The sequence below is a fragment of the Oryctolagus cuniculus genome, chromosome 7 (assembly GCF_964237555.1).
Source record: "Oryctolagus cuniculus chromosome 7, mOryCun1.1, whole genome shotgun sequence".
In the NCBI taxonomy this organism is placed as follows: domain Eukaryota; kingdom Metazoa; phylum Chordata; class Mammalia; order Lagomorpha; family Leporidae; genus Oryctolagus; species Oryctolagus cuniculus.
The window spans coordinates 163,870,517-163,883,607 of NC_091438.1; the positions used below are offsets into that span (position 1 = coordinate 163,870,517).

General features: G+C 69.7%; 2 protein-coding genes across 18 annotated transcripts in view; both read left to right on the forward strand.

Moving 5' to 3' along the window:
- CFAP74 (cilia and flagella associated protein 74) overlaps positions 1–2,154 on the forward strand; it is a 63,137-nt gene extending 60,983 nt beyond the window's left edge. For 6 of the 15 annotated variants that reach the window (XM_070079403.1, XM_070079397.1, XM_070079393.1 and 3 more), the window contains 5 exons: positions 311–335; positions 427–555; positions 1,034–1,164; positions 1,331–1,465; positions 1,564–2,154. In XM_070079403.1, coding sequence (XP_069935504.1) covers positions 311–335; positions 427–555; positions 1,034–1,164; positions 1,331–1,465; positions 1,564–2,027 — 884 coding nt within the window. In that variant the 3' untranslated portion in view covers positions 2,028–2,154. Of the gene's footprint in view, positions 1–180; positions 336–422; positions 556–1,033; positions 1,165–1,330; positions 1,466–1,563 lie in introns of all 15 variants that reach the window. The other 9 variants (XR_011390921.1, XR_011390922.1, XR_011390924.1 and 6 more) reach the window with 9 other exon arrangements.
- Positions 2,155–5,157: 3,003 nt separating this feature from the next.
- On the forward strand, positions 5,158–6,753 carry TMEM52 (transmembrane protein 52). 3 transcript variants are annotated; one of them, XM_017340629.3, is made up of 5 exons: positions 5,158–5,346; positions 5,436–5,479; positions 5,565–5,624; positions 5,971–6,149; positions 6,229–6,753. In XM_017340629.3, exons 1-5 carry the CDS (start codon positions 5,281–5,283, stop codon positions 6,438–6,440), a joined length of 561 nt encoding a protein of 186 aa, XP_017196118.1. In that variant the 5' UTR covers positions 5,158–5,280; the 3' UTR covers positions 6,441–6,753. The 3 variants fall into 3 exon arrangements, with proteins under 3 accessions (XP_017196118.1, XP_017196120.1, XP_002724499.1); XM_002724453.5 differs by having other exon boundaries at positions 5,166–5,346; positions 5,583–5,624; XM_017340631.3 differs by lacking the exon at positions 5,565–5,624 and having other exon boundaries at positions 5,165–5,346.
- Positions 6,754–13,091: the final 6,338 nt, after the last annotated feature.

Consider the following 13,091-nt stretch of genomic DNA (forward strand, 5'->3'; position numbering starts at 1 on the left):
CCAGGCGGGGAGGGGCGTGGCCCTGGGTGGGGCGGGGGCTACGTGGGAGGAGACTGGACCTGGGAGGGGAGTGGACAGAGGGCGGGGCTCAGCGGTGGCGGGGCGTGGCCTTGGAGGGCGTGGCTCTGGGGGGGACAGGGCCCGCAGGGGTCGGCCACGCCCACCTCGGCTCCGTCACAGGCTCTCAGAATCTGAGTGGGCAGAGCGTGTTCAGCGTGGTCCCCGCCGAGGGCGTCCTGGAGCCCGGCAGGGCGCAGGACTTCACGGTGACCTTCAGCCCGGACCACGAGAGCCTCTACTTCTCCGACAGGCTCCAGGTGGTGCTCTTCGAAAAGGTGGGTCCCGCCCGGCCCCCCTTCCCCGCGCCCCCCCAGGCGGCAACTGAGGGAGGGGCTGAGAGCCGCGGGGGCGTTCGTCCCCAGAAAGTCTCCCACCAGATCCTGCTGAAGGGCGCGGCCCGCGAGCACATGATGTTCGTGGAGGGCGGAGACCCCCTGGACGTGCCCGTGGAGTCTCTGGCCGTGGTCCCTGCCTTCGACGCGGAGCACAGGGAGGGTGAGTCCCCAGGGAGGGTCCCAGCCCCGCCCCCGCCTGGCCCCCAGCCCCGCCCCCCACCTGGCCCCCAGCCCCGCCCCCCACCTGGCCCCCAGCCCCGCCCCCTGCCTGGCCCCCAGCCCCGCCCCCTTCTGGCCCCCAGCCCCGCCCCCGCCTGGCCACCAGCCCCGCCCCCAGCCCCGCCTCGCCCCCAGCCCCGCCCCCCTTCTGGCCACCAGCCCCGCCCCCGCCTGGCCACCAGCCCCGCCCCCCGCCTGGCCCCCAGCCCCGCCCCCCGCCTGGCCCCCAGCCCTGCCCCCTGCCTGTCCCCCCAGCCCCGCCCCCCAGCCCCGCCCACCGCCTGGCCCCCAGCCCCGCCCACCGCCTGGCCCCAGCCCTGCCCCCTGCCTGGCCCCCAGCCCCGCCCCCGCCTGGCCCCCAGCCCCGCCCCCCGCCTGGCCCGTGCCCAGCAGTTCCCAGCCAGGCCCTCCCTGCGCAGACACGGAGGAGCTAAAGCACTTGCTAGTGACCTTGGACTACGTCCAGTACGACACAGACCCGTCGGCCCCACCTGCCACGCGGGAGCTGCAGGTGGGCTGTATCCGGACCACCCAGCTGTCCCCAAAGAAGGTGACCACAGCACCGGCCTGGCGGCTCCCTGGCCTCCCCTGGCCCCTCCCGGCCTTGTCCAGCCCTGGGCAGGTGGGGGGCAGGCTCTGCTCGGAGCCGGGGGGTGGGGGAGCGGCCCCTGTCCCGGCCCAGCGTGCCTGGCGGCCAGCCTGCAGCCCCCCCCCAGATGGTGGAGTTCAGCCTGGACAGCGTCGCCGCCCTGCAGCACAAGGGCTTCTCCATCGAGCCCTCGCGGGGCGTGGTGGAGCGGGGCCAGACCAAAACCATCAGCGTCTCCTGGGTGCCGCCTGCCGACTTCGACGTGGGTGCCTGCTGCCCCTCCCCGGGAGGGGTGCGGTGGGGAAGACAGGACCCCGGGGCCGGCTCAGGACCCCTGCTCCCTCCCCCGTCCTGTTCCAGCCGGACCACCCGCTCATGGTGTCAGCCCTGCTTCAGCTCAGAGGGGGCGTGAAGGAAACCTACAAGGTCATCTTCGTGGCCCACGTGGTGACCAGCCCCTGAGCCCCAGGAGCCTCTGCACAGAGTCCCCGGGACCCTCGCCCAGGGACCTGGCGTCCGGGATCCGCCGCTGCCCGGCCCCACAGCCAGGGCCCCCTGGTCCCACAGACATGGCCACTGCTGCCGCCCCGGCCCCAGCGGGCCCAGGGCCCAAGAGCACCTGTGCCCAGATCCCACCGCAGAGCCGCTGGCCAGGCCGGTCCTGCTCACAGACAGCCCCTCCACGGAGCTCCTGGGGCCCCGGCCCCACCCGCACAATAAACCCTCGCGAGGCAGCGCGTGCGGCCTGTGTCTGTGGGCGACAGCGGCCGACTTGCTGGGGCAAGCAAGGAGAGGGAGGACAGGGCCCCCGGGGCTCGCCCTGAAACACGGGCCCCCTGGAGGCCACCCTGGCCGCCTGGGTGCTGCGGTAGAGCAAGGCGGAGCTTGAGGCTGGCCCAGACCCAGAGAAGCCCAACCAGGGGCAAAGAGGGCGGGGGCCTCCAGCCCCCCAGGCCTCCCACGCCTCCCAAGTCCCGGGACCCTTGACAGCCCCAGGCACAGGCCAGGCGCCCTGCTCACCCACCCACTCCAGCCAGAGCCCAGCCAGCGTCCAAGGCCAGGTCCAGCTTGGGAGCTTGCGCTTGCTTTCATCCGAGGGGAGTCTGGGCTGTTCTGTGCCCCAATCCCGGAACCCCTGAAGGCCCAGGATGTGGGTACTGAAGAGACAGACACGTGGTGGGGGGCAGGGAGAGAGGGAGAGAGACAGGGGGAGAGAGGGAGAGAGACAGGGGGAGACAGGGGGAGAGAGGGAGAGAGGGGGAGAGAGGGAGAGAGACGGGAGAGAGGGAGAGAGACGGGGAGAGAGGGAGAGAGACAGGGGGAGAGAGGGAGAGAGACAGGGGGAGAGAGGGAGAGAGACGGGGAGAGAGGGAGAGAGACGGGAGAGAGACGGGGAGAGAGGAAGAGAGAGACAGGGAGAGAGGGAGAGAGACGGGGAGAGAGGGAGAGAACGGGAGAGAGGGAGAGAGACGGGGAGAGAGACGGGGAGAGAGGGAGAGAGACGGGGAGAGAGGGAGAGAGACGGGGAGAGAGGAAGAGAGAGAGGGAGAGAGACGGGGAGAGAGGGAGAGAGACAGGGGGAGAGAAGGAGAGAGACGGGGAGAGAGGGAGAGAGACGGGGAGAGAGACGGGGAGAGAGGGAGAGAGAGACAGAGACAGGGAGAGAGAGACAGAGAGAGAGACAGGGAGAGAGACAGAGACAGAGGGGGGAGAGAGACAGAGAGACTCCATCCAGTGGTCCCCAGTTGCCCAAAACAGCCGGGCTGGGTCAGGCCAAAGATGGGAGCTGCAAACTCAACCCAGATCTCCCATGCGCACGCATGTGGGCGCACGACCAAGTCTTCTCCGTCCTGACCGCTGCTTCTCAGCGTCTGCGTGAGCAGGAACCGGAGTCGAGAGCTGGAGCCCAGTGCCAAGCCCAGGCGCTCTGATGTGGGCCGCAGGGGGGAGAGAGACGGGGAGAGAGGGAGAGAGGGAGAGAGACGGGGAGAGAGACAGAGACAGGGGGAGAGAGAGGGAGAGAGAGACGGGGAGAGAGGGGGGAGAGACAGAGACAGATGGGGAGAGAGAAAGAGACAGGGAGAGAGAGAGACAGGGGAGAGGGGGGAGAGAGACAGGGGAGAGAGACAGAGACAGAGAGAGACAGAGAGAGACAGATGGGGAGAGAGAAAGAGACAGGGAGAGAGAGAGACAGGGGAGAGGGGGGAGAGAGACAGGGGAGAGAGACAGGGAGAGAGAGGGAGAGAGAGACAGAGGGAGAGAGAGAGACAGGGGGAGAGAGAGGGAAAGAGACGGGGAGAGAGAGAGAGAGAGACAGAGACAGGGAGAGACAGGGAGAGAGAGAGAGAGACAGATGGGGAGAGAGAGGGAGGGGGAGAGAGAGGGAGAGATGGGGAGACAGAGAGAGGGAGAGAGAGAGGGAAAGAGAGAGACGGAGAGAGAGATAGAGACGGAGAGAGACAGATGGGGAGAGAGAAAGAGAGACAGGGAGAGAGACAGAGAGGGGGAGAGAGACAGAGGGAGAGAGAGAAAGAGACAGAGAAAGAGACAAAAATAAAGAGGCAGAGACAAGAGAGAGACTGGGATAGAAAGGGAGAGACAGAGACGGGGAGAGAGAGAGAGAAATAGAGACAAGAGATATAGGGAGAGAGAGAGGGAGGGAGAGAGAGACGGGGGGGTGGGAAGGGGTCTTCCATCCACTGGTTCACTCCCCAGATGGCCGCAGCGGCCGGAGCTGGGCCGCAGGCGTCCTGACCAACACCAAGACAAACGCCTGCCCTGAGAAGGGGGTCCCATCAAAGGCAGCCTGTGCCTGACCAGAACGCACCCCGGACATTGGCATTTGTAAGAGGCGTTCCAGGCCTGTGGCAGCATTGGGAGTGACCTCCTGGGTCACCCAGAGGGCAAGATGGCTGGGGTCCCTGAACCACACCATGCTCTGCGGGGTGCTGCCTCCCCCCGCCCTCCTGCCCCGCACAGCACACGCACCAGCCCTGGACAGCCACCAGGGGGCGGTGCTCCTGGCCGCCTCCCTGGGCAGTGCTGATGGCCGCCAGGCCTGAGTGCCCGTCCTCGGCCCCAGCCCCTCAGTGCCCGGGGATCCTGACCCTGGAGCAGGCTTTGGCCAGAATTCTCAGGTCGGCCTAGGAGGGGCAGACTCGGGACGCTGGCTGGCTTTCTGGGGCTGGCTCGCCCGGCAGCTGGGGGAGCAGGCAGGGCCCGCCAGGTCAGGCCTCGGGAGGAGGCGCGTCTCCTGGGTATGACCCTCTGGGCTGCCACGCTGACTGGTTTCTGTTTTCTGAGACGCAGAGATCTTCCATGCACTGGGTCACTGCCGAAATGCCCGCTGGGGCCAGAGCCTGGGCCCGGAACCCAATCCCCATCTCACCCACGGGGGCAGGGACCCAGCCTCCCCAGGGTCAGAGCAGCAGGAAGCCGGAGTCGGAGCCCAGCGTCAGCTCGGGCCACTCTGTTCTGAATCCGGAGCTGGCCCAAGCCCCTGCCCCAGTCCCGGGTGAGGAGAGAGCCTTGGGCCCCCAGGCCCCGGGCCCAGGTCCCCTCCCGCTCACTCCGCTGGTCCTCCCAGACCAGCCGCCCTCAGCTCTGTGCCCCGGCTGCTGTGCTGCCTCGGCCTGACCACAAGGAGAGGGCAGCGCGGGCCCAGCAGGGGCTCCAGCCTGGCCGGAGACGCCAGGGTCGAGTCCAAGTCCGTCGGGCTGCAGGCATCCGAGGTGGGGGCTGGGCGTCCCGGCCACACCCAGCCCAGCTCTGCCCGGTGAGGGCTCCGCATTCGGCCCCCCGCGACACCCCGCCTGTGCCCACCCACTGCGAGCTGAGCGGCCGTCCGGAGGGCGGGGCCGCGGGGCGGGGCATCCGAAGGCGGGGCCTAGGCTGAGCGCGGTATCTAGAGGGCAGGGTCAAAAGCGGGTTCGGACCCTGGGCGTGGCCCGGGGCCTTGGGGCGGGGCTTCCCGCGGACAAGGCCCGAACACGCGGTCAGGGTGCTGGGCGGGGCCTGCAGCGGGCGGGGCGCCCTGGAGCCACTCGGAGGCGGCCGGGTCCGGTGTCGGCGCGGAGCATGGCCCCCGGCGGCCGCGGGCTCTCGCTGCTGCTGCTGCTGCTGCCTCTCCTGCTCCTGCCGCAGGTGGGTCGGGCCGCGTGCTGGGTTCTGGCAGTGCGGGGCGGATCTGCGCTCGGGCCACGGCGCGCCCGGGCTCACTCCTGTCCCCACAGGTGGCGCTCGGCTTCGTTGACCGCCGCTGCGACCCCTCGGACCAGTAAGTCGGGTTGGGGGGTGTCGGGGCCCGGCCCGTGGGGGGGCTCGGGCAGTGAGGAGCCCGGCCGGTGCCCCGCCTGCTCCAGGTGCCGCCGTCCCCGCAGGTGCCCGGCCCAGGCCCGTTGGAGCAGCCTGTGGCACGTGGGGTAAGTGGAGGCCGCCCTGCGGGTACGCAGAGGAGGGGGGTTTGTGTCTGCCAGGCCCCCTCCCCACCTGGCCGCCTGGATTGTGCCTCCTCCCAGGCTGCCAGCAGGAAGGCTCTGGGGCCCTGGGCCCCCGAGCTAGGCCTCGGCACAGCCGGCAGCCTGGGCACAGGGACGGTGCAGTCGGCTGGGACAGCATGTCCTGGGAGTGAGCCCAAGGCCACCCCCCGCCAGCCCTGGAGAGACAGCCGGACTACGCGGGCGGCTCTGGCAGCTCTGGCCAGCCGTGCATCTGCTGGGCTGGGCCTGGTGGCCGAGGGTCAGTGCCGGTGGCCCTGCTCCCCGCCAGGCTCACCCTGCTCGCTGTCTTCCTGCTGCTGCTCTGCGGGCTCACGGCCAGCTGTGTCCGGTTCTGCTGCCTCCGGAAGCAGGCTCGTGTCCAGTCTCACTCGCCGTCCGCGTGGCAGCGCTGCCACCTGACAGTCATCCGTGTGGACAGCGACAGCCCTGTGCACAGCACGGTGACCTGTGAGCGCCTGGCGGCCCTCGGGGGGGCCGGAGGGTGGAAGCCAAGCCAGCTCCCCAAACTCACCGTGGCTCCCTGCAGCCTACAGCTCCGTGCAGTGCCCACTGGGCATGCGGCCACCTCTGCCCTTTGGGGAGCTGGACCTGGACCCCCTGGCTCCTCCTGCCTACAGCCTCCACGCCCCCGAGCTGCCACCCTCCTACGATGAGGCTGTGAAGATGGCCAGACCCGGAGAGGAAGACCTGGCTCCCTCCCAGAAGCCCAGTGCTCTCCCCGGGGTCTCGAGCCCCTAGACCACTCCAGGGGCCCAGCGCCCAGGGCCCTAGGCTTGGTGCCCCCAGGAGGGGATGAGCCATCGGACCAGAGCTTGTGGTGCTGGGGCCTCGAGCCAGGGCCCCCCGGGGACATGCTGCACGTGTCACATGTGGCCCCGCTGCTCTGTGACGCCTGCCGGGCCCTCTGTCCACAGCTCCCGGAGGCTGCTGCCTTCTCAGCCCTGGGCCCAGCCCAGAGGTCCCCGCCCGGAGATGGCCCAGGGGCCTGAGCCCAGGGAGCTCAAGGCTGCGCCAGCCACGGCTTTTGGGAGAGAATAAAGTTTACACCTAACTCGTCTGGGCCTGCACGGAGGGCGCTGGGGCTCCAGGGCTGACGAGGGGTCTCCGGCAGCCACTCCCATGCCACAGGGTGAGCTGCCGCCCCGGCACGTCCCGTCTTCGGTATCCAGAGCCCAGAGCTGGGCAGTGGTGGTGTCAGGTGTCGCAGAAATGACCGGGGCCGTGTGCCTGTGACGTCCCCAGGAGAACCCTCCAGACCCTGTCAGCACCACCCCTGCCTGCCAGCCCGGGGACAGAGGCACACGCGTGTCAGCCCGGGGACAGTGAGGCACACGCGTGTCAGCCCGGGGACAGTGAGACACACACATGCCAGCCCGGGGACAGAGGCACACGTGTGTCAGCCCGGGGACAGTAAGACACACACATGCTAGCCCGGGGACAGTGAGGCACACACACGCTAGCCCGGGGACAGAGGCACATGCGTGTCAGCCCAGGGACAGGCACACATGTCAGCCCAGGGACAGTGATGCACACGCATGCCAGCCCGGGGACAGTAAGGCACATGCATGCCAGATGGGGACAGAGGCACACGCATGCCAGCCCGGGGACAGTGAGGCACACGCATGTCAGGCCGGGGACAGTGATGCACACACATGCCAGCCCGGGAACAGGCACACGTGTCAGCCCGGGGACAGTGAGGCACACGTGTGTAAGGCTGAGCTCTGACCTGACGCAGAGCCAGGGCGGGGCAGGGTGGGCAGAGGGCCAGCAGCAGCTGTTCCTGCTGGGCTTGCAGGTTGCCACGACCACGAAGGCTGGGGGCAGGGGCCAGGCCAGCGGCCTGCAGGGCCCAGACACGGCTCCCAGCACCCCCTCACCTGGTGGTCGACGGTGCACACACCTGCACGCCTGCCACGCTCACCCTGAGGCCCCGGCCCCGCCTCGGCGAGTTCTGGCCAACAGCCTCTGCGCTCAAAGCCGCCCTTGGTTCTGGGTGATCCGGCAGAAGCCATCCCAGTTTGTGTGTGGGGCACAGCGCCCCCCAAGGCTGCAGCCCCTCCCGCGGGCTCAGGCTCTTCCCCTCACGCCCGAGGGAGGCCCTGACCCAGGCCTGCACCACTGCGGTCCACAGCCCTGGCCACGGAGGCCGGCGCGCTCCTGGATCTGCTCGGCTGACCGGCAGGGGCGCCACACCCGGCCTCACCAGGGGTCCCCTTGCCCCTGTGTCCTGGGGAACCTGCCCTGTCCATCCAGCTGGCCGCTTTGCAAGGCACACAGTTGAAAAGGGAGGTCCCGGGGGCTGGCGCTGCAGCATAGCGGGCTAAGCCTCCACCTGCAGTGCCAGCATCCCATATGGGCGCCGGTTCAAGTCCCGGCTGCTCCACTTCCTTGGGCCCCTGCTCCTGCGTGGGAGACCCGGGGGAAGTTCCTGGCTCCTGGCTTTGGATCGGCGCAGCTCTGGCCGTTGCAGCATCTGGGGAGTGAACCAGCGGATGGATGGAACGCCTCTCTCTCCCTCTCTCTGTCTGTAACTCTACCTCTCAAATAATAAGTGTTTAAAAACAACAACAACGGGCCCAGCCCAGCCCCAGGCTTCCGGAACAAGGTGATATGTGATGGGTTCTCGGGGTGGAGGGCTCTGCCCAGCAGCTTCGAGGGCCAAGGGCGCAGTGTGGGGGCCTGAGAGGGAGGCCAGGGCACAGCCAGCTGTGTGATGGGACGGTGGGCACTGCAGGCGCAGGTGGGCCAGGGCCAGGCCCGGAAGCAGAGGCCAGGGCACAAGCCCAGAGAGAGCAGGTGGTGGGTGCCGGGGCCCAGTGGGGAGCAGCCGTGGCCAGGCCAGCACGCCGGCTCCCAGGGAGAGGCTCCCATGGCCCAGGGAGGGGCTTGGAGGTGGCCTGCAGTGGCACCCAGGGCACAGTCCAGCATCTGCCCCTGCCCACCGCCAGCGCGGCAGTGGGGTGCATGGTGAAGAAAGCATCCGGAGGGCCGCCCCCACCCCGCCCAGGCCCTCAGACCTCCAGGCACTGCTCAAGTCCTCCCTCTGCCTGGCGGCCTTGCCCAGCCTGTCTCTCCCTGGGGGCCCACAGAGGCCCCTGGGTGCAGCCGCATTGGGCTGGAGGCAGCAGGCTGCCCTGGGCAGAGCACGTGGCTCAGTGGTGGCAGCTGAGTTCGGGCTGGACCGGGCTGCCCAGGTCCCTGGGAAACCCTGCTGGCCTTGTTCTGGGCCCCTCCCCACTGAGCCCCTTACTGGCCTGGACATCCCCTCACCGTGAACACGGGCACTGCAGGCCGGGGCAGAGGCCCGGAGAGGGGCTGGCCGCGGGCTGGGGCCCGCACTCACGCTGTCCCCCTCACTGTTCCTCACCCGAGCTGACCTCCCAGCCTGCCTCCCTCGGCCAGGGCCTCCGGGCTGCTCTGGACTATCCCGCGGAAGGCCCACCCTGGCCAGCTGGCACCCGCCCCTCCCATCAGCGAGCCCAGTGTCCAGCCTGGGCAGCACTGCAGAGCCTCTCGACGGAGCACACCCGCGCAGAGTGGCTGTGGGCGCACAGCTCAGGGAGGAGGGGGCAGGGCGCGGGCTGGGGGCCAGAGGGCAGGCACAGGCGCCATCTGGGAGACCAGACCAGGTTCCTGCAGGCTCTCGGGGCCTATTCTGGGGTTCCTGCTGAAACCTGAGCTCCTAGCCGGCCCCAGGGGCAGCGTGCCCAGGCGGCCAGTGAGGTGGCGCCCTCCCCGACACCAGCAGCCCCTCCTGCCCGGTCTCACTGACCAGCGGGCAGTGGCACTGGCCCACAGGCATGAGAGCCGCCAGCCTGCACAGAGCGCCAGGAGACGGCAGGTCTGTGGGCGTGGGGCTCCCCTCACCTCCCCACGCCACCCGGCTGCCCTCACTCCTGGACATGGTCCTCGGGGTCACACACACACTCAGTCCCGCACCGGGCCCCCACAAGTCTGAGCAGGTGGGGCGCTTTGTGTCCCCAGCCAGCCCCGCCCCGGGCCCCCAGAAACTTCTGTGCAGGCCCAGGCCAGCAGATGTGTGCTGACGGGGGCAAGATGGCTCCAGGGGGCGCCTGCAGCCTGGGTGTCACCCGGCCAAGCCCGGGACAGTGGCTACAGGAGAGAAGCCTTCGTCCTGGCTCTCTGGCCCCGGCTCCCCGGCTGGGGCGTGTCCACGCACTGAACTCCTTCCCTCAAAGGCACAGGGTTGGAGGGGTCACAGCATCCGGCCCCCCACCCACGTTGTCTGTCCCCGGACAGAGCCCAGCGGGTCACACCAACACCAGGGACTGCGCCGGCCTCCTCTGCACAGCCCCTGATGTGGCCCAGCAGTGGACAAGAGGCTCACTGCCCCGCATGCGTGACCTCTGCCCACTGGCCCTCCTGGCTGTGGCGTGTGGTGGCTGCGTTCACACCCCGACCATGGTCGCCGTGCCCCGGCCCGCGCCCGGAGCCCTCTGCTCGCTCCCCTCTCGCCAGCCGGCTCCGGGCGGCTTTCAGCTCTCTGTGTGTGCCCAGGGCCTGGGAGCCTTGAAGTTCTTCATTTTCCAATCAGGAAAGCATACTTTCTGTAAGCAGAAAGGGGCGGTTAAGCCGCTCCTCGGGACGCCAGCATCCTACATCCCGGCGCTGGTTCGAGTCCCGGCTGCTCCACTTCCGATCCAGCTCCCTGCTAACGGCCTGGGAAAGCAGCAGAGGACGGCCCAAGTGCTTGGGCCCCTGCACCCACATGGGGGACTGGGTGGAGCCCCTGGCTCCCAGCTTCAGCCTGGCTGTTGCAGGCACCCGGGGAGGGAACCAGTGGATGGAGGACCTCTCTCTCCATCTCGGTCTCTCTTCCCCTCTGCCTTTCGAGCAGATGAAAATGAATGTACAAGCATCAAAACACACATGGCTGGGAAGCTGGCCGCTGCTCGGGTGTCGGGCGTCGGGCGCTTGCCCTGAGCCCTGGCTCCTTCCCGCAGACCCAGCTCCCTGCTAACTCGCACCCGAGAGGCAGCAAGCGACGCCGAAGCTCGCGGCCCCAGCCACCGGGTGGAGATCCAGGCGGAGCTGCTGGCCGCCAGCTGCAGCCTGGCCCAGCCTCAGCCCTTGCGGCACCTGGGGAGTGAGCAGTGTCTCTCAGCCTTCCAAGCCAAAGCGGGAAATAAATACACAGAACAAAATCAAACCCAGAAAATCAGTGTTGGGGCAGGTGGAGAAGTGGAACCTGTGCGTGTGCGGGGAAGTGGGCGGTGCGGCCCCTGGGAGAACAGCGGGGCCGGGGGCACCCGCTCGGAGGAACGGACACCAGGGTCTCCAGCCGGCGTCTGCCCACGACGTCCACAGGGGCTGTGTGTGCACGGATGCACCGGCCGGTGAGCAGGCTGCGGGCTGCAGTCACAGTCGGCCTTGACAAGGTCGACATCAGAGAGATGACATCAGAGGGATGACATCACATCACAGGGATGACATCAGAGGGATGGCATCAGAGAGATGACATCACCTCAGACGGACACCAGACGTCGGCGCCCTCTGGCTGCCGTGGCACCGTGAGCAGCCGCAGTGCTCGGTGAGGTCAGCCGGGCACAGAGGGCAGAGGCACCCGCTTGGGCTCAAGTCCTGGCTCTGCTCCGGCCCCTGGCTTTCTGCCCACGCAGCCAGGGGAGCAGCGGCGTGTCCACCTCCTCGGGCTGTGGGGGCCTCTGGGGAGAGGACCAGGGCGCGGCGCGTCTGCTCCCCTGCCTCGCTTTCCTGCTGCATCTTCCAGAGAACCAAATTTCCTGAATCACGGGGCAAGCGGGTGGTCCAGCCTGCGGTGGGCGCTGTGCTGTGCGGCCAAGCAAGCTCTCTCCGTCTCTCCCGGGGCGGGTCGCCGCAGCCCCCCGCCCCTCCCCCATCTCTCCCGGGGCGGGGAACCCGCAGCCCCCCGCCCCTCCCCCATCTCTCCCGGGGCGGGGAACCCGCAGCCCCCCGCCCCTCCCCCATCTCTCCTGGGTCGGGGTCGCCGCAGCCCCCGCCCCTCCCCCATCTCTCCCGGGTCGGGGTCCTCACCTCCCCGCCCCTCTCCCGTCTGCAGGGTTCAGGGTCCCCCCAAACCCCACTCTCCCCCGTCTGCCCGGGGTCGGGGGCCCACAACCCCCGCCCCTCCCCCATCTCTCCCCGGGTCGGGTCGCCGTAGCCCCCGCCCCTCCCCCATCTCTCCTGGGTCGGGGTCCCCGCAGCCCCCCGCCCCTCCCCCATCTCTCCTGGGTCGGGGTCGCCGCAGCCCCCGCCCCTCCCCCATCTCTCCTGGGTCGGGGTCCCCGCAGCCCCCCGTCCCTCCCCCATCTCTCCTGGGTCGGGGTCGCCGCAGCCCCCGCCCCTCCCCCATCTCTCCTGGGTCGGGGTCCCCGCAGCCCCCCGCCCCTCCTCCATCTCTCCTGGGTCGGGGTCCCCACCTCCCCGTTCCTCTCCCGTCTGCAGGGGTCGGGGGTCCTCAACCCCTGCCCCTCCCCCGTCTGCCCAGAGGCCGCGCAGTGCCCAGTTCAACTCGAACCCTGGCCTCCGGCGATGGCTCCGTGGGGTGGGGGCAGCAGGTCGGGCTCAGCGGGTGGGGACCCGGATGCTGCCCCCGGGCCCTGGGTTTGGCCGGGCGTAGGGCATCTGGGCAACGGGAAGCCCTCCCCGGCCTGTCAAATACACGCAGATGTTTAAGCACTGGCCAAGGGGGCATGAACAAATAATGTTAGGTCCACGTTAATACGAGACGGATGACGTCATGAACCGGGCGGGGGGCGGGAAGGCCGGGGCGGGGCCCGGGGCCCGAGCGCAGCCCGCAACCACGGCCGCCCGCACAGCCCGGCAGGGGTGGTGGGGGTCTTGGAGCCCCTCCTCGGCCCGCCGAGCTGACGTCACGAAGGGGCTGGTCCAGAGGCCACGCCCTCCGCCGTCCGTCCTGCACGCCCCGTGTGCGTGTTTCCCGACCTCGCCCCCCGGGGGGCGGTGATGAACACCACGTCTGGGGTCTCCGCTGCGGCGTGGACCTGCGGGACAGCGGCGTGGACCTCCGGGCAGGCGGCGGGGCGGGGGCCCGCGGGGCGAGCGCAGGGAACGGCGGCCTAAGCGCCCCGCCCCTCAGTCAGGCCCCGCCCCGGCACCAGTCCCGCCCCGCCCCCCTCAGCCCAGGCCCCGCCCCTCCGCAATGCCCCGCCCCGGCACCAGTCCCGCCCCTCCCCGGACTCCGCGCCCCGCCTCTCAGCCCAGGCCCCGCCCCGGCACTAGTCCCGCCCCTCCCCCTTCAGCCCAGGCCCAGCCCGGACTCAATGCCCCGCCCCTCAGTCAGGCCCCGCCCCGGCACCAGTCCCGCCCCTCCACTCAGTTCGGGTCCCGCCCTGCCACTCAGCCCAGGCCCCGCCCCGGCCTCAGCCC